Source organism: Quercus robur, chromosome 5 (genome assembly GCF_932294415.1).
Source record: "Quercus robur chromosome 5, dhQueRobu3.1, whole genome shotgun sequence".
In the NCBI taxonomy this organism is placed as follows: Eukaryota; Viridiplantae; Streptophyta; class Magnoliopsida; order Fagales; family Fagaceae; genus Quercus; species Quercus robur.
This window is the reverse complement of record NC_065538.1, coordinates 26,273,053-26,290,034: the sequence shown is the minus strand read 5'-3', so window position 1 is coordinate 26,290,034 and position 16,982 is coordinate 26,273,053. Positions and strand designations below refer to the sequence as shown.

Here is a 16,982-nt window from a genome sequence, read left to right as displayed (position 1 = left end):
AATCTCTAAATAATCCATTCGAGCAATCGACTGGGAAGTAGGGAACTCCGATGGTGCTTTTGTGTACTTGGTTTCCCCATAGGCTTGAATCCGAGGACCATGAAAGGCCTTGGTTCTGTCCAAAACTTTTAAGATGTCTTCTTTGTACTTGGTTTCCCCATAGGCTTGAATCCGAGGACCATGCAAGGCCTTGGTTCTGTCCAAAACTTTTAAGATGTCTTCTTTGTACTTGGTTTCCCCATAGGCTTGGGTCCGAGGACCGTGCAAGGCCTTGGTTCTGTCCAAAACTTTTAAGATGTCTTCTTTGTACTTGGTTTCCCCATAGGCTTGGGTCCGAGGACCATGCAAGGCCTTGGTTCTGTCCAAAATTTATAAGATCTCTTTTTTGTACTTGGTTTCCCCATAGGCTTGGGTCCGAGGACCATGCAAGGCCTTGGTTCTGTCCAAAACTTGTGAGATATCTTGTTTGTACTTGGTTTCCCCATAGGCTTGGGTCCGAGGACCATGCAAGGCCTTGGTTCTGTCCAAAACTTATAAGATCTCTTTTTTGTACTTGGTTTCCCCATAGGCTTGGGTCCGAGGACCATGCAAGGCCTTGGTTCTGTCCAAAACTTGTGAGATATCTTGTTTGTACTTGGTTTCCCCATAGGCTTAGGTCCGAGGACCATGCAAGGCCTTGGTTCTGTCCAAAACTTGTGAGATATCTTGTTTGTACTTGGTTTCCCCATAGGCTTGGGTCCGAGGACCATGCAAGGCCTTGGTTCTGTCCAAAACTTGTGAGATATCTTGTTTGTACTTGGTTTCCCCATAGGCTTGGGTCCGAGGACCATGCAAGGCCTTGGTTCTGTCCAAAACTTGTGAGATATCTTGTTTGTACTTGGTTTCCCCATAGGCTTGGGTCTGAGGACCATGCAAGGCCTTGGTTCTGTCCAAAACTTGTAAGATCTTTTGTTTGTACTTGGTTTCCCCATAGGCTTGGGTCCGAGGACCATGCAAGGCCTTGGTTCTGTCCAAAACTTATAAGATCTCTTTTTTGTACTTGGTTTCCCCATAGGCTTGGGTCTGAGGACCATGCAAGGCCTTGGTTCTGTCCAAAACTTATAAGATCTCTTTTTTGTACTTGGTTTCCCCATAGGCTTGGGTCCGAGGACCATGCAAGGCCTTGGTTCTGTCCAAAACTTATAAGATCTCTTTTTTGTACTTGGTTTCCCCATAGGCTTGGGTCTGAGGACCATGCAAGGCCTTAGTTCTGTCCAAAACTTGTAAGATCTCTTTTTTTGTACTTGGTTTCCTCATAGGCTTGGGTCTGAGGACCATGCAAGGCCTTGGTTCTGTCCAAAACTTGTGAGATATCTTGTTTGTTAAGTAGTCTTTTCTCTATACTGATTTATTTTTCGAAGGTAGGCCCCTAGGCCAGGGAGGGAGGAGTTGGCTCGAGGCCGGAAGCCCCTAGAGCTACCCGCTCCGTTAGCAGTGCAAGGCGTAGCCCCTAGCAGAGGCTTATGGCGGAGCAACAACTGTACGTCTCCGGAGATGGGAAAAGACTCGTGAATCTCTGCTTACTGGAGAGCTGACTCATGCGCCACCCGTGCCAACGCGCAAGCTTTCCCACAGACGGCGCCAATTGTAGGGACACGATTCTCAAGCGGCCCAACGATGACGTTGGGCTTGCGCGTGATGGATCCCTCACAATAAATTTTGTAGATAGTGGGCTTGAAAGGCTGGAGTTGGGTTACGGGACGTTAGTACAGGCCGGACATTAGACAAACCTAGACTGAAAAAGGCTTTAGTCCGGTTATCTAAGCCCTTAACTTTATGGATTGAAGGATTGAGCTCCTCGGATCATGTCCGAGGAGCACTAATGTATTCTTCGGTTACCCGTCGATGGGTTATCCCTGGTGGAGCGTATATACTTTCCGGGCCTTCTCATTCCTGGAGTCTTTCTTCGGAAGTGAGATGGATCCCCCCCCCCCCTTACTTTGTTACCTTGCGTTTTCTTTTATACTAGCCTACGTTCATTATCCCCCGTCCACGTGTAGGGTCGACTTTTCCAGGACAGAGATTTGTCCCATCAGTCTAATCCCGAAATTGTGGGAGATGGTCCATAAAGCCTAAGAATCCGGCTCTGTTAGGTGCGGTGTCATGTCAATGAAGGGTATTAAGGACTATTTCCCTGAGATATTTTCTGATCTTTTAAGTTTGCTTGTATTCCACTTTCGTCAATGGGATTCTGGGTCTTCCGAGGACTGAGCGGTCCTCGGACGTATCTTTGGGCCACATCGGGCTCACTATTTTTGGGCTTGGGCCTTGGCCTCCTTTAGTTTGGGGCCTGTGGGCTCCCTATAAGCGAGCGAGCCGGGCCCATAAACTATTGGGCCCCACATATATATATATATAATAATAATTTTGGATAATTAGTTTTTACTAGTGATTTTTTTTTCTCTTTTGCTGTAAATTTGTAGATAAATATTGTTTTTGTGATGATACCTATAGAAATGGAAAGGAAATTATCTCCATTTTTCCATGGTGTTTGATGCTATTTAGAGAAAACTAGTAATCATCCTCCTAGAAATGAAAAGGAAATATTCAATATTGTCACTCTTCGTCATGTAGTCACACATTAAGTGAGAATTTGGAATTTTGATCAATTTTTTTTTTTCTTTTTCATATATTGACCATTGAATACATAATCATATTAGTTATTTCAAATGCACATAATTTCAAATACACATGAATGTATTGTTAAGTATATTATGTCATTCACATCAAAGACGTCTAGGATTCAAATCCCATATTTCCCATTGTAACTATCGAATTTTATTTAGAATATACGTTTTTTTCAATCACAATTACATAAATTATATTTTTGGTTGTTTTTTTCTTTTTAAATGTTGGGAATGAAAATTTTAATAATTATATTAGATGGAATCATATGAAATGTTTTTGGGATAACAATAAAGAAAAGTTTTCCAAACCCTACTATTTTTCAACAAAAATCCATCAAAGTTGAGCTTTTTAATGGGGGGCAGGACATGGGCCTTAAATGTGTGACCCTAAATAAAACGGTCCAGCAAGAAAATGTGGCCCAAAAAAAAGGAGAGGGAAAAAACAGAAAAGAGCGTGGTAATAGGGATTAAGAGATCAGATTAGGCGTTACAATTTACAAAACAAACACAAACCTAGTACGCCACTTTCCCGCTCGCTTTTAAGGTTCAAAACATTAAAAACCTATGCCTATGTACACTGTCCGCACTATTTCTTGTCACTTTCACGCGAAAACTAGACGGAAAATTTTTCTCTTTTCATTTTAGATGCGAACAGAACAAAATATAGAAATTTAGATTCCGAACTAAAACGATGAATTCCCCTGAGTCCAATCGGGTCGCCGCCACGTCATCACCCAGTTCTTCCAACAAGTCTCCGCCTGTGCAAGTAAGCCCAATTATTTTGCATATTACAGTGTCATTTTGATTGATTGATTGTGTAATGGGTCAGATCGTTTATGTTGTTTTTTTTCTTTGATTTTCTAGTACTGCTTAGTTTTGTTGTTTGGTAAGAAAATTGAGGGAAAAGGGAAAAAGCAGGTTTATACTTGATTCATTTCTTTAATTTTTTTTTAATTTTTTATTTTTATATGGGGTTTTGGAAATAGTGAATTTGATGGTTTATTGGCTCTTGGGCTACCCTGTAGAAGAAGAATTTAATTATGGACATGGATGATAATATATATTAGACATTGAATTGTATATACTTCCATCTGTTTAACATTTTCTTAAGAATCATACTAAGCAATTGTGTGTGTGTGTGTGTGTTTTTTTTTTTTTTTTTTTTTTTGGGGGGGGGGGGGGGGTTTGATTACCGTAATTTGTCAAGGGTTGAAATTCACTCTAGCACCAAGACTTGCTTTTTATACATTTATTTCTTCATTTTTTTTTTCCTGGTGTTAGTTTAGCTTATTGGTTGCCTTGACATAAGTAATTGCATAATTCAGAATCAAGCAAACTAGTAAAGGCTTTGTGCTTTCTTACTATTTTTGCATATTTCATTATTTGGGTACCTAGGAAACAGACTTTGCCAACTGTATCTAGTGCATTTGTTTGGCTCTGCGGAGTTTAGTATCTCATTTTATTGTGATGAATTGGACTCCAAATGTGACATTCATAATTTAGTCTCTTGTTGTTCTTGGTCCATGTTTTTTCTCAGATTCTTATTAAAGATTAGGGCACTTTATCTGAGTGCTTTATAATTATATTCTGGAGTTGTGTTCACTTGTATCTTTGTTTATTTGAACTTTAGGAATCACCATTCTCCAATTTCCTTAGCAATCTCTCCCCTATAAAGTCAGTTAAAGCAGTACGTTATACACAAAGGTTTTTGGAATCTAATTTTCCAACCCCACCGCCCGTGTTTACATCACCTCGCATAGATCTGCAGAGAGAGACTGGTCTTCTGGAAAGGTGTGAGATGCTCTAATTTTATTATACATATAATGCTTTCTGATGATGCACATGTTGGTTATAAGTACTTTCTTAGTTTTTGTTGCTTGTTCAAGTATGCTGACATACTAATATCAATTGATGTGACTTTATTTATGTTGACAGAAACAATATAGTTGAAGAAGATTCAAATATTCGTGAACAGTGTAATACCCAGTTGAATGTTGCACAAATTCCTAGCTTAGAGAAGGAAGTCCAATCATGCAGTCCTTCAGGGAGCGTTGACGAATATCTGGCAGATATTGTGGAGGTGGACTGTACACATTCAGCACATAAACATTTGCAATTAGCTAATGAAGTGTCTAAAATGTTACAGGGTGGTTTCACTGACCCCAAAGAAACCCCAAAAGAAACCATAAGAAAAGTTGACACTGTGGATAGCAGGGGCAGTAGAGAGGCTAGAACTCTGACATCATCCGATCAAGCCGGAAAGAATTTACCTTTAACTTCACTTAATTTGGTTGATGATTTAGTTGATTTGAGGAATGATGAAAGTTTTAATGTGTTCCTAAAGATTACATCTGAAGATGTCAATGACATTGTTGATTCTGATGTGAATCTAAACCCTGCTTTAGGAGCGCAACAATATGCAGCTCAGGTAGATGTTAGCATTGTTTCTATATATATATATTTCTAATTTTAAAGTTGCAGAATGTTGCTCAACATGATGAAGGGCATGGTACTTGTCAGTCACTTTCTGAACCTTTGCAGATTGACGAGGCGTTTGAAGATTCTGATGACAGTTCAAGAGCATTACCAAAAGAATTTGTGAAGGTATAAATTAACTATGCTATTATTACTTTTTTTTTCATTGTTCAAGTGTCATGCTCTTCTTCCGAAGCATAGGTAGTGTTGCATTTCACACAACCTTACACCATTAATTTATATAGAATGGTCATTACCAGGCGTTGGTTTCACCTGAATGTGGTCATTAATTTACATTCAGCAAATTTTTGTCCCCTTTTAATAAATGAAGTGGCTGCTCCCAAAGATCTTGAAGTTGCACACTAGTGCAGCCTGAGACTTAACCATTACACTGGACAATATACTGAGTTTATGGAAATCAATATCCTTTAAATAACAAACTACAATGGAAAGCACTCTACAGCATGAATAGGTCCGAGTTCTTCCCTTTTGATCTCACATGCATTCTTTGCATTTCTTGCTCTATGCTTCTTCATTTGCTCTTGTATATGCATTTACGAGCCTTGCTGTGATTATGATGTAACAACTACTTGATGCAGGAACACAACCAAGATTATTTTGGAATTTTTTATTTCACATTTCCAATTATCTTATAGGATTGGAATTTCAGATTTTCATTGTTTATTTAGATAGTGATTAGATTATATTTCATGCTTTTTTTTAGATAGGGATAAGTTTTTAGATTAGCTGTTTTTACTTATATAAAAAAAAAAGGTTTTTAGATTATCTGTTGTTGAGAGTTTAATGAGACATGGCCTTTTGTTGCTGGAAGCTCTATAAAAAGGCTCCAAGTGGGGTATTATTATTATCATTTTATTTTTATGATACTATTATTGAATAAAATTTTCTTTGCGAGAAATTTATTTATCTTCTTGTTGGTGATTCTAAGCAATTTTCAGGCTGCTCTAGGTGGTGAAACCTAGATTGTCCTGTATCACTACTTTTTAAAAAAAAAAAAAGTTGGTCCTTGATAATTTACTTTTGATGAAAATACTACTTTTATCATGGGGCAACTTTTGTAGATGGGAATGGTATCTATTTATATATTAATACAAAATTTTAAAACCCAATTAGTTCTAAAAATTTGAACTGTAAAGAATACTTGTCAGGTCTTTTCAATTTGGCTGTAAAATATTGCAAATAAAAATTTTTCTTTAACCTTTGCTTGTTGATATATTTTTTTTACAGAATCAGAATGTCCTTTGTTTGTTACACTTGTTGAAAGTTAGTACAAAATTCTTATCTCTTTGTAGCCCTTCACATGTTGGTATCCTTCATTTGAAAGAGCATGGCTTATAATCTCGGTAGTTGTATATTACAGAGATTTGATGTTGAGACATTACATTGATTTGAAAGTTTTGCAGGTGCTACATAATACTTATAATACATCATATCTAAAATGAACATATGTAGTGGTGTCAGGCATTTTTGGCAAAATGTCCTTTATAATATATTCTCCATTATCTTTGTTTTTTTTAAAAATCTTTCTTGGGATTATCATCCTTGAAAAGCATGAAATTGGAAGAAAATGATGAATCAATCAGTAAAAGCATTCCTTTGTATTATAATTCAAGTTTGGCCCAGCATAAAGTAATTTATATTTGTCATTTCTTTTAAGAATTATTACAGTAGAGTAATTTCTGTATTAAAATGTAGGAGGCCAATCATCACCAACGTGGTATACGTAGACATCTTCATTTTGAAGCTGCTTTAGCCTGCAAGAGTGTAGCTACTGGAAAAACAACCAATTCAAGGGCTAGCCTAACAAACTTGAAGAGTCTGGGTTTGTCTCATGTTGAAAGTAGGGTAACCTCCAGTGGTGGGGAGGCAGTCAACTATATTCAGTCCAGGGCTTCCAAGTCCTCTTTTGGCCCCTTTGAAGTGGTGAGATCTACTCAAAATAGCAGGAATCCTGTAATCTTGTCCCCCATTCCATCTGGCATGGGGTTACATCTAAATAGCACTGTCAGATCTGTGTCCTTGGGCACGGATATGTTTGCATGTGAGAACTTAACTAGGTATGGAAGTTCACAAGATAAGGTAGTTCATGAGAGGAGCAATGATTCAGCAGAAGAACCAAATAATACCTCAATTTCAGCTGTAGCTGGGACTACGTATTCTTATACAGATATGGATCAGCAGGAAAGTCAAGCTGGTGTGGCAGCCAGTTCTGACACCTACCCTATCAACAGTCTGAATCCCCCATGTGATTCTCCTTTGGCACGAACTGAGCAGCAGGTTATTCCATGTGAGGGGAGAATATCTACTCCACAAAATGCTGACAGTGTTGAGGAGTTGAACCAAGAGAGCTCCAATAAGAAAAGGCAAGCATGCACTTACTGTCTTTTTTATGCTTTATTTCTTTATTCATTTTGCCAACTTGAGTTTTTGGGATGCATCCAGGAAGAGGCCATCAAACACAAGTGAGAGTCATGGCTGCAAACGTTGCAATTGTAAGAGGTCCAAATGCTTGAAACTGTAAGTAAACGGGAGGCATGTTGAGAAAATCTTAAAATGTAGCTTTTTATGTGGCCTTTGGGGAGCATGTTGAAATCATTTAATGAATCGATCACAAAGTTGTACTATTCATTTAAGTGTTGGATTTAATGTTTATTTTCTTTTTCTAGAGAGCATGTTCTATGGAAATCGAGAGGGAATACAACCCTTCTATTGCTATCCTTAGCTTTTAAGAAGCTTCAGCCTTCTTTTATGTTTTTTGATGTTGGTTAGGAATTTTTTGCTGCCCCTGCAGTTTGACCCAGCCTTCCTATGGACTCCTAAGCATTAAGTGCATGGGAAGGTACCACTTGGACTAAGGAGTCCAGTTGTAAGAAGCTTCAGCCTTCTAAACCCCCCTTTAATATGATATTTTTTATGACAGCAGATTGTCTGACAGTAACATTTTTTGAAAGACTTTCAAGCCATCTTTGCTGTTGCAGTTTGATTCAGCTGTATTCTTTGTCATTGGCAGTTATTGTGAGTGCTTTGCGGCTGGAGTTTATTGTGTGGATTCTTGCGCATGCGTAAACTGCTTTAACAAGCCTGAATATGAGGACACGGTTCTTGATATACGACAGCAAATCGAATCTCGTAATCCTCTTGCATTTGCTCCAAAGGTTGTTAAGCATGACACTGACTCTCCAGCAATAATTATGGTAATCACATCTCAAAGTATCTATCTTGTTCTCTAGTGTGATTGAAATATTAAAATGTGTTGTGAGCAAAAGAACACTCTGCAGGAAGCAGGGAACCGGAATACTCCATCATCAGCCAGGCACAAAAGAGGATGCAATTGTAAAAAATCAAAGTGTCTTAAAAAATATTGTGAATGCTACCAGGTATGTTTTACATTGATGGCTTGTAGTTTTTATATCCAATAAAATATAGGAAAATGTAGTTCCTTCCAACCACATTGTCCTGAAATTCTGTTTCAACAGATGTCATATGACATTTCCAAAATTTTTTTTAAACCCTCCTATTGAAAAAAAAAGGCAATGAGTTCAGTCAAGATAATGGAGTTGGAATAGGTAGTCCTTGTGGATTTTTGGTCTTTGCTTTATTCTCATTGGATACACCTTTTGCTCTATTTCAAGGCTAATGTTGGATGCTCTGATGGATGTCGATGTGAGGGTTGTCAAAATTCTTTTGGAACAAGTTCAGGTTAGATTTTTTTCCAGTCTCTATCCTTTAGCTTCTTTTAGTAAACTCGTTTATATAGTAGCATGTTATGTCATCAGATATGTAGTATCATTGAACTCATAGTAGTCATGCTTCTTCCCCCTGCAATTTGAATTACATCAGTTTCAAACTTGCACAATTTACAAAATACAGTTTGAACTAGCTGTTGTTTGGCCAGAATTCTTCAGTTTTTACTCTATGACATGGTGCAAATGACGGTAACAGATGAGGGTGACGGTTGATAATCTTAGCAAAATTTGTTGATAGGCTTTGACGAAGGGAACAAAAAATGTATTTGAGCATTCTAGTTTTTCATGATAGTAGCAACTAATAAGTTGGTTGACTGAGTTTATAATTGATCTATATTTTTCAGAAATACGTAGTTCTTAAATCTTTCAAATTTCCTACAGTTCATATTGGAGAGCTTTGATCAATGTACACATTATCAACTGTTTTATGTCCTTACATTATTAGTAAATTTGGCTGTCTCCACACAAGTATGCATCCATTTAGTTGTTTGACATTATTATGAGATGCAACTACATTTGGACATGGATATAGATTTTTATCCTTTTTAAAGGTTACCAATAACTAACTCTTCCATAACACTGGAATTGCAAAAATAGAATGCAGGAGAGTTGAAAACCCATCTCATGAGGTGAGTGGAAAGGATGGGAGTATTGAGCAATTCTCACCAACATGGCAAGGACTTGCTGATATACGTAGTCTTGCCCCTTGCTCAGGGGCACTAATGTTTGCTCCATCCAATATAAGGGACTGCTCAAAAGTTTCACAAACCAAATTGCAACGAGGAAGTAGCATTCAGCCACAAGCTGGTTCCCTTCAATGGAATTATTCCCCTGTCATTCTTACACCTCAGTTATGTGACAGTAAGGGCTCCCATGAGCTCACTTCAGACAGTGCACTCTGTGATATAATAGAGGATGAAGATATGCCTGAGATTCTCAAGGACACTTCTACCCCTCTCAAGGCAGTGAAAGCTAGCTCGCCAAATCAGAAACAGGTGATGCCTCCACATTGTCGATCAGATAGTCAAAGGTCAAGCTCTCCACATGGCATGAGAAGTGTCCGGAAATTCATTTTGCAGACGATGCCTCCTTTCCCTCCTCTTACCCCATACAGTAATTCTAAAGGCCGTGTCAACCAAAAAGAAAATGATCAGAAAGATAATATTGGCAATCATTGATTTGATTGCATGGAGTTGGTAAGTCTGTCAAGAATTTGTTGAGTTGGTAATGCAATTGATTACTGAATATGGGCTCTTCTCCTCCCCCCCACCCAAAAAAAAAGCACACTATAATCTGCAAGCTGTCTTCTGTTTTTGCAGGCATTGGCTAGTAAACTGCTTTGAACTTTATGAGTGCAGCTGGAGACAGCCTTTATATTGGTAAGAAATCAGGAAAGAATCATTGCTATGGGAGTGCTAATTCTTGGCCTTTATACTATTTCTGACGCTGTTGTGGTAAGAGGGCACCTGTAATTATCATCTGTAATCAGATTTGTAGTTTTAAACAATTTTAAATGTTTCTGTTTGTCACTGTTTTGCACCTCTGTTGATATAGCATTGTCCTTTTGGTGTTTTGTGTGGTGGTTACTAGAATTGCTTTTTGAGAAATTTTGTTATTCCTTTTCAGAATCCCACTCTAAGAAGTAGAAAGACTCAATTCTTTATTATAGATGGATGTGGCATATGAATAAGGTAATAGATAGGTCAGTTAGCATTAACTTTGAATTGATAAGGTAGTATTTTTAACATTATTAATAACTTTGATATGATTGAGACACATTTTTTTTATCATTTGAGTAGGCATTTACCATGTCATGCTGTTACCATGAAATAAAGATTATTGCCTGAATTGGGAAGTTCTATCAATAAAATTATGAGGATAATAGACTCATATTTCTTGTGCTATAAGATTTGCAAGAAGGGGTTGGAAATCTCTCTAAATTTTTATGGATTTAGTCCACCCTTTGACTGTATGGCTTTTTTGTTGATTACATCTTTTCCCCATCCCTTGTGTTTTTTTTTGTTTGGTCCCTTGGATCAAAACTAGAAAAAAGGGAAAAATTGAATTTCCTTTGTTAGTTAGCATGGCAAGTGCCTTCCACCAAAAACAATAGGTTGTGGGTTCGAGTTTGAGAATTAGTCTCTGCAAAAAAATCAGGTTAAGGCTACTTGCCAATTACCTGTCTTGGATATTGTTAAACTGGGAGTTTTGTGCACTTGGTACAACCTTTTTAATTAGCATGGTTTGAAGATCATGAGAATACATCGCCTAATTTGCTTAGTATGTGCATCAAAAAAAAAAAAAAAAAGTTGCTGGAATTGGAAAGCACTAGAAACTTAAACAAAAAGAGGAGTACATCCAAAATTTTTATTTAGTATAGAAGATGACATAGTGAATTAGGAAGGTTAATTTAACTATACGATATAACTTGTGCTCCATTTTATGTACCGTCTACTTGTACATATGCATTCAAAAGCTGCTTGCCTTTCAAAATTATTTGTTTTGATAATCTCTCCTACTCACTAGCTCCAAGTTCTAGTCCCATCGCACAATCATGGGCGAAAACCCTCAAGCCCTAGTTTTGGGGTAAGCCAATTGCAAATTTCGTCCATCTCTGCGGGTATTGTGTAGTGACCAAGCCTACAAAGTCAAACAAAACATTAATAGATATTTCTTTTCACTTCATCTAGTAAGTAAGAGTTAATTCTCACTTGTGTAAAAAAGGATAGTTACCCATCATAGGATTTGAATGTCAGGTTGCGAAATCCTGCTGAATTTAAGGAGTGGGCTGATTTTTCACCGTGTCTATAGTTAACAACGTCATCACCTACAATAAGATAGATAGTCAGAAGGCTTTACTTGACTAGTTAATTTTTGTGTGCAGAACAGATTATGTTGCTGTCAAGAACCCTGGCTGCAAGGGGCAACCTAAGCATGGAATAACAGTCCAAAGAAATAGATTTTCTAAAAATGGTATCTGATAATGCATTAGAACTGTGGAATAAACTACATTCACAAAACATCATCTGAAAAATGAATGACTTACAAGTGTGGGTTCCATATGGAGCTTTAGGATGATTTTGTTTCACACACAAAGATAAAGTCTCAAACAAACATTTTTTTTGAACATTATAACATTATCTTTTTAGTGTAAGTATGTTCAAAAGTAAATCTACTTTGGACTTCTACACAATTTGAGCATTGCATATTAAAATGAACAAAAATATTATGAGTCATTAGAGCCATTGGTGTATGTAGAGTTCAGAAGAATAAAAAAAAGGTCATACACAGTGCACAAAGTTCCCATTTTTGTGGGGTTTGGGAGAGGGAATTGGTAAGAAGAATCAAATTAAAAAATTTATATTAAGTGAATTTTTGTAATTCTTTAGATTCCTTTGTGCTCATGATACATGTAATCTCTTTCAATAAAATTTGTGTTTACTTTTAACAAACTAGTTTTCAATTGTTATAAATAATACTCATACAATAATCCAAACAGTGCAGAAGCAAAGAAGCATAAACTGCAACTTTGGTATATAGAGATCCAGATACGTACTCATTCCATGACAAAGCAAAATTGGTAAGGAAGCAGCACGCCTGCCAGCGTCATGTGAACTTTGTATTTTGTTTCTTAAACTCCTGCATGGTAAAAATCATTAACCATCAAACAGTGGAATGTTTTGAATTATATTAGCTTCATGCCTACTAATATGCATACATGGCAAATATGTTAGGATGATTAGATAAGATCCATCAGGCCAATAAAACATGTAGTTCAGGTGGAAATCATATAGAAACTGCTGTGAAACCATGTACATTTGAGGATTTTAGATTATTATATTTTCTCAGAGATCCCCTAAGCCGAAACAATAAGTGGGTATAGTTCTTGTCATTCCCAACTTCAAAAGGACGTGTGTGTTTGTTTGAGAAGGAATGCTATGTATGAAGCTCTACCTTGCCCCTGGAAGCCATCCACTTAGTCCAATAATTGCCCTTAGGTTGACAGGGTATGGATTACCGTTTCCGTATCTTCCTAGAGTATAGCAAGTGGCAGAGTAAAGGGCCATTGCAGCACCCATACTGAAGCCTCCGATGCCAACTTTAACTGTCAAATAAATAGTATGATAATGAAATTGTCAATAATTGAATCAGTTAAATAGGATGTTCAATTAAAACAAGTATGCTAAACAAGATATTGTTTTAGAATAAGTCTGCTCAGTTGAGTTATAGAAAAAAGAAAATAAAAATGACACACTCATTTATGGAAATTTATAACAAGAAAAGAAAAATTCATAGAGGTTAAGTAAAACAATAATAACTTAATAAATGATATATTAAGGTGAGGTAGTATTTTGCAAATTATGTAGCCTTGAAAGTACCATCAGCTGGCTCAGTTGACAGCAAGTTTGCAATATGTGCTGCTGAAGCATCTAAAGCTTCCCAATCATTTGAACCATCTTCTGAGAGCTCTCCTGCATCAAACCCTGATATGAATTGCACAAACAAGTTAGATGATCAAAGCATTAAAAGATATTTGGTTTTATTTATACTTGAGATGGGAGACATTACAAATGATACTCATTTTATCATTTTGAAAGAGAGAAAAAAGGAGATTGTTTCTTACATGCAGTGCAAGGAAAACCCCCAAGTAGCGTCACTGGACGTGTAGGAGCAGTTGGGCAGATCCACTTAATCTGTGTCACATAATTTTATTAGAAACCTAAGATACTTATGAGAAGAATAGTGAATTAAGATAAAGGAGGTATTATATATATGGATGGACAAGAATATGTACAAGCTGAATAAGTTCATAAATAATGAAAGAAGAATATCCTTACATTTGCAAGAGGAAGGGATTCTAAGAGCTGGGAAGAGCTGCAAGAAAATGTAGAGCATGGAGTGAGAAAACTTTTCTTTCTTCAACTTTTTAATTTTAATTTTTTATAATTTTATTATTATTATTATTATTATTGTTTTCATTAGGGTAGAAAACATATATTTCATTATGCTACAAGCACATCTGCAAGATGGACTTTATGTGCACGTCAACACAATTGCTTAATATAAATGTATATATCGAATTAACATTGAGGACAAAATAACCGATCAAACAGCAACCTTAAAGCAGAAAACTAGGATTATGCTGGTATCATTGTACACAAAGTACTCAACAATGAAAGAGATTAATGTTAAATAGGATTTGATTTTAATCTTCATCACACCATACAATGGGATCTAATCAAGTGCACTTGAAAATCTGCATGACAGTATTTCCATACATACATATGAATATCCTTTGTCAAGGTCATCTCTAGTTGTTTAGGTGGGAGAAGAACCAAATGAAGTATTGGTCCTATTCATGAATTTGGCATATACTCTTTTCCAAATTAAGGCTTCTCAAGTTAAGCTTACATCAAATCAGACAGGTGATGAAAGGGACAAGTAAACAAATTTTAGTAATTCACGGTATTGCTGCCCTCTCCCATCAAATTTATTCATGAGAATCTCAAAAGAAAAAAGAAAAGAAAAGAAAAGAAAAGGGAAAGCATCAAAGAATTCTAACATTAGAGAGCATGTCAGGATGTTGACATCCTTGGACTCCTTTTTAGGTGCCTTTGGAACCAAAAAGTCCATCTTTCTAATAAAGAGTACGTCCTTAAATATAAAAGGAAAGAAAAGCATCAACCCTTGATGAAAAGACGGGGAATAAAAATCAAATAAAGACAATTATCAATTTTTTATTTATTTCTAACCTGGCTGTCTCACACTATTAATTCTAAAAAAGTTTACGAAAACAATTAATGATCCAAAGCTAGATTGTATCATAGATGAGTATGCTTAATTAATTTCATGAGGAACTTTCTATTAAAAGCATAATCATTTACATTTCAGTGTTAACTGTTAAACCTCCCTCAAAATTATCAAGCTCCTCTCATAAATAACACATAATAATGTATGAAGGAATGCAGATTTCCTTTGCTTCCAAAAGTAAAAGAGTACTAATATCTACAACAATGCATAAAAAACACAAACAATGAATGTAAAAAAGGAATAGGTAAACTATCAACAGCACCTTGAGCCATTGTCGCCGAGGCCATGAAGCCAAACTATAGTGGCCTGATGTTTTCCTCTGGGCCTCACTACATAGGTCCTTCCAAACTCAACTGTTCTAGCAGTTCGACTACCTGAATTTATGTTACCAAAAAGAAATAAGCTTCTATAAGTGGAATGAGAAAATCAGCATTCATTATAAATAATACCATACATTACAGGCAAATAAAACACAAATTAATAAGTATTAAAACTAAATGAGAAGTAGAGGAAACATGTAATTTGAACATAAAAGAGCTCCTGCAACTTATGGTAGTCCACAATACATGTAAGTTGAGATGACAAAAGGCGATGAGAGGTGGAAAAGAAACAAACCAGAGCCAGTGTTGGGGTGTGTGTTACGGCTCATCTTTGCGGTTCAATAATCTGCACTACAGAGTCTACCTACTGCAATGCTTGAGAAGATGTGGTGCAATGATGAAAACCCAGAATGCTATTGTGTATTTATAGCCAAAAGGGTGGGAATAAAACGTGTAAATATGCATCACAATTAATGTATGTATGTGACTATGAGTAATGTGTAGACCACACCACTCTAGGCCAGCTACACACACCTAAAGCAGCCTAGAAAATGTAAAAGGTTAAGGGAGAGGGCATCCATGAAAAGGAAAGCTAAAAAGACAAGGAAAAAAAGCAGGAAATCTTTTGCGAGCGGACAGAATCCAATCAGAGGCAGAGCACATTCATCCATTCCTGTGCCACCCAGCTAGGAGAGGAGAGGAGGGCTCTGGTTTTGCAACATAGAGAATCTATGCTTGTGGCAGTGGCCAGAAAATAAAGCAAAAAAAAAAAAAAATCCCAACTACAACTGAACAGAATATTACTGAAAACAAGAGAGAGAATAGTTCAGGTTTTCCAAAAGAAAATATCTTTTTCACAATCATTTGTTTATGCATTTTTTTTTTATGATTGATGGATTCCCATTAAACCCGCAGCAAAGTTGCCAGTGACCAATTTATCTATGAGAGACAAAGACAACATTTAATTCATTTTTATTCATTTGATACTTGGTAAACTACAATTTTTCAAAACTTTTTTCTATATTTATTTTTTCATTTAGGGAAGGGTGAATCAAATGTGGGATTTTTTAGGAGATTCAAACTCAAGATCACATACACTAATAAACTACCATTTGTTTCAAAAACTTAAGGTGAATTTAATTATTTACCATTGTTTTAACAATACTTATTTATTTTTGGGCTCAATTAAAGACAACAACATGGATTTCTTATTTGGAAGAGACACTAATAATAACCGATTAATTGTGAGCTTTTCCTTTTCTTCCCTCCTATTTTCTTTCCTGTATTTTTGCTTTCACGGTTGCCACTATTTCTTTGGTTGCTCTCAGAGTCAAGCCCCACCGATAAAAGTTTTTGTTTGTTTATACTCATGGGGGACACAACACTAGCACATATAGTATAGTCCAAAGCCGGACCTTTTGTTAATGATATTGGTACTGCCAGAATCTCCTTTTCTTTTGTGCTCTTGACGCGGTTCTATGTAGATTTTCAAACCAATTATGAAACCACCCCACAGAAAATATTGACAAGCATCTTTTTCAAACACACTGTTGATGAAAGTTGATTTCCTATATCATGCATCATACTTATAAAGTTTTCCCAATGTCTTGCCATAAGTGTTTCACTTAGTCTGTACTTACCAAAAGTATACAGAAATTTTCAAAATTTTTCTGTATGCCATAATTACACCATTATGTAGAGATCAAACATTGGTGCGACAAGTGCCCTCCCTCCAAGCAATGTGTCGTGAGTTTGAGTCCAGAATCAAGTTCTCAAAAATTGAAAGTAAGGCAGCCTATGAATCGCCTCTTTTGGACCTTGTAGAGATGTGGGAATCTTGTGTACTGTGTGGGAGAGTGGGAGTATATTATAATTTAGTTTTCCAAACACCTACTCAGAAAAAGAATTAGGAGGGAAAGAAAAAAAAACCTACAACACATCTA

General features: G+C 36.5%; 2 protein-coding genes across 11 annotated transcripts; one reads left to right on the top strand and one right to left on the bottom strand.

Annotated features, from left to right (window-relative positions):
- The first annotated feature begins 3,152 nt into the window (after positions 1-3,152).
- LOC126725637 (uncharacterized) lies at positions 3,153-12,529 on the top strand. 10 transcript variants are annotated; one of them, XR_007655523.1, is made up of 13 exons: positions 3,153-3,432; positions 4,297-4,457; positions 4,602-5,094; positions 5,187-5,270; positions 6,858-7,525; positions 7,605-7,679; positions 8,173-8,356; positions 8,441-8,539; positions 8,795-8,861; positions 9,506-10,104; positions 10,228-10,362; positions 10,535-10,599; positions 12,408-12,529. XR_007655523.1 is itself a non-coding variant. In XM_050430444.1 (11 exons), exons 1-10 carry the CDS (start codon positions 3,358-3,360, stop codon positions 10,084-10,086), a joined length of 2,487 nt encoding a protein of 828 aa, XP_050286401.1. In that variant the 5' UTR covers positions 3,153-3,357; the 3' UTR covers positions 10,087-10,104; positions 10,228-10,481. The 10 variants fall into 10 exon arrangements, 3 of the variants coding, with proteins under 3 accessions (XP_050286401.1, XP_050286402.1, XP_050286403.1); XR_007655525.1 differs by having other exon boundaries at positions 10,228-10,287; positions 11,798-12,476; XR_007655527.1 differs by having other exon boundaries at positions 10,228-10,287; positions 11,793-12,476.
- On the bottom strand, positions 11,245-15,537 carry LOC126725639 (uncharacterized). The gene is made up of 9 exons (XM_050430447.1): positions 15,335-15,537; positions 14,982-15,093; positions 13,747-13,783; positions 13,533-13,602; positions 13,288-13,392; positions 12,863-13,013; positions 12,465-12,547; positions 11,642-11,735; positions 11,245-11,548 (listed from the first exon to the last, which is right to left on the bottom strand). The coding sequence occupies exons 1-9, from the start codon at positions 15,366-15,368 to the stop codon at positions 11,461-11,463; spliced, it is 774 nt and encodes a 257-aa protein (XP_050286404.1). The 5' UTR covers positions 15,369-15,537; the 3' UTR covers positions 11,245-11,460.
- Between the last annotated feature and the right edge of the window lie 1,445 nt (positions 15,538-16,982).

Coding starts and splice junctions, on each gene's coding strand:
- LOC126725637 (XM_050430444.1), top strand. CDS start 3,358: ATGAATTCCCCTGAGTCCAATCGGGTCGCCGCCACGTCATCACCCAGT. Junction 4,458..4,601: donor GAGACTGGTCTTCTGGAAAG/GTGTGAGATGCT, acceptor TTATGTTGACAG/AAACAATATAGTTGAAGAAG. Junction 7,526..7,604: donor GAGAGCTCCAATAAGAAAAG/GCAAGCATGCAC, acceptor GGATGCATCCAG/GAAGAGGCCATCAAACACAA.
- LOC126725639 (XM_050430447.1), bottom strand. CDS start 15,368: ATGAGCCGTAACACACACCCCAACACTGGCTCTG. Junction 13,784..14,981: donor CTCGGCGACAATGGCTCAAG/GTGCTGTTGATA, acceptor ATTTTCTTGCAG/CTCTTCCCAGCTCTTAGAAT. Junction 11,736..12,464: donor TTTGCTTTGTCATGGAATGA/GTACGTATCTGG, acceptor ATCTTATTGTAG/GTGATGACGTTGTTAACTAT.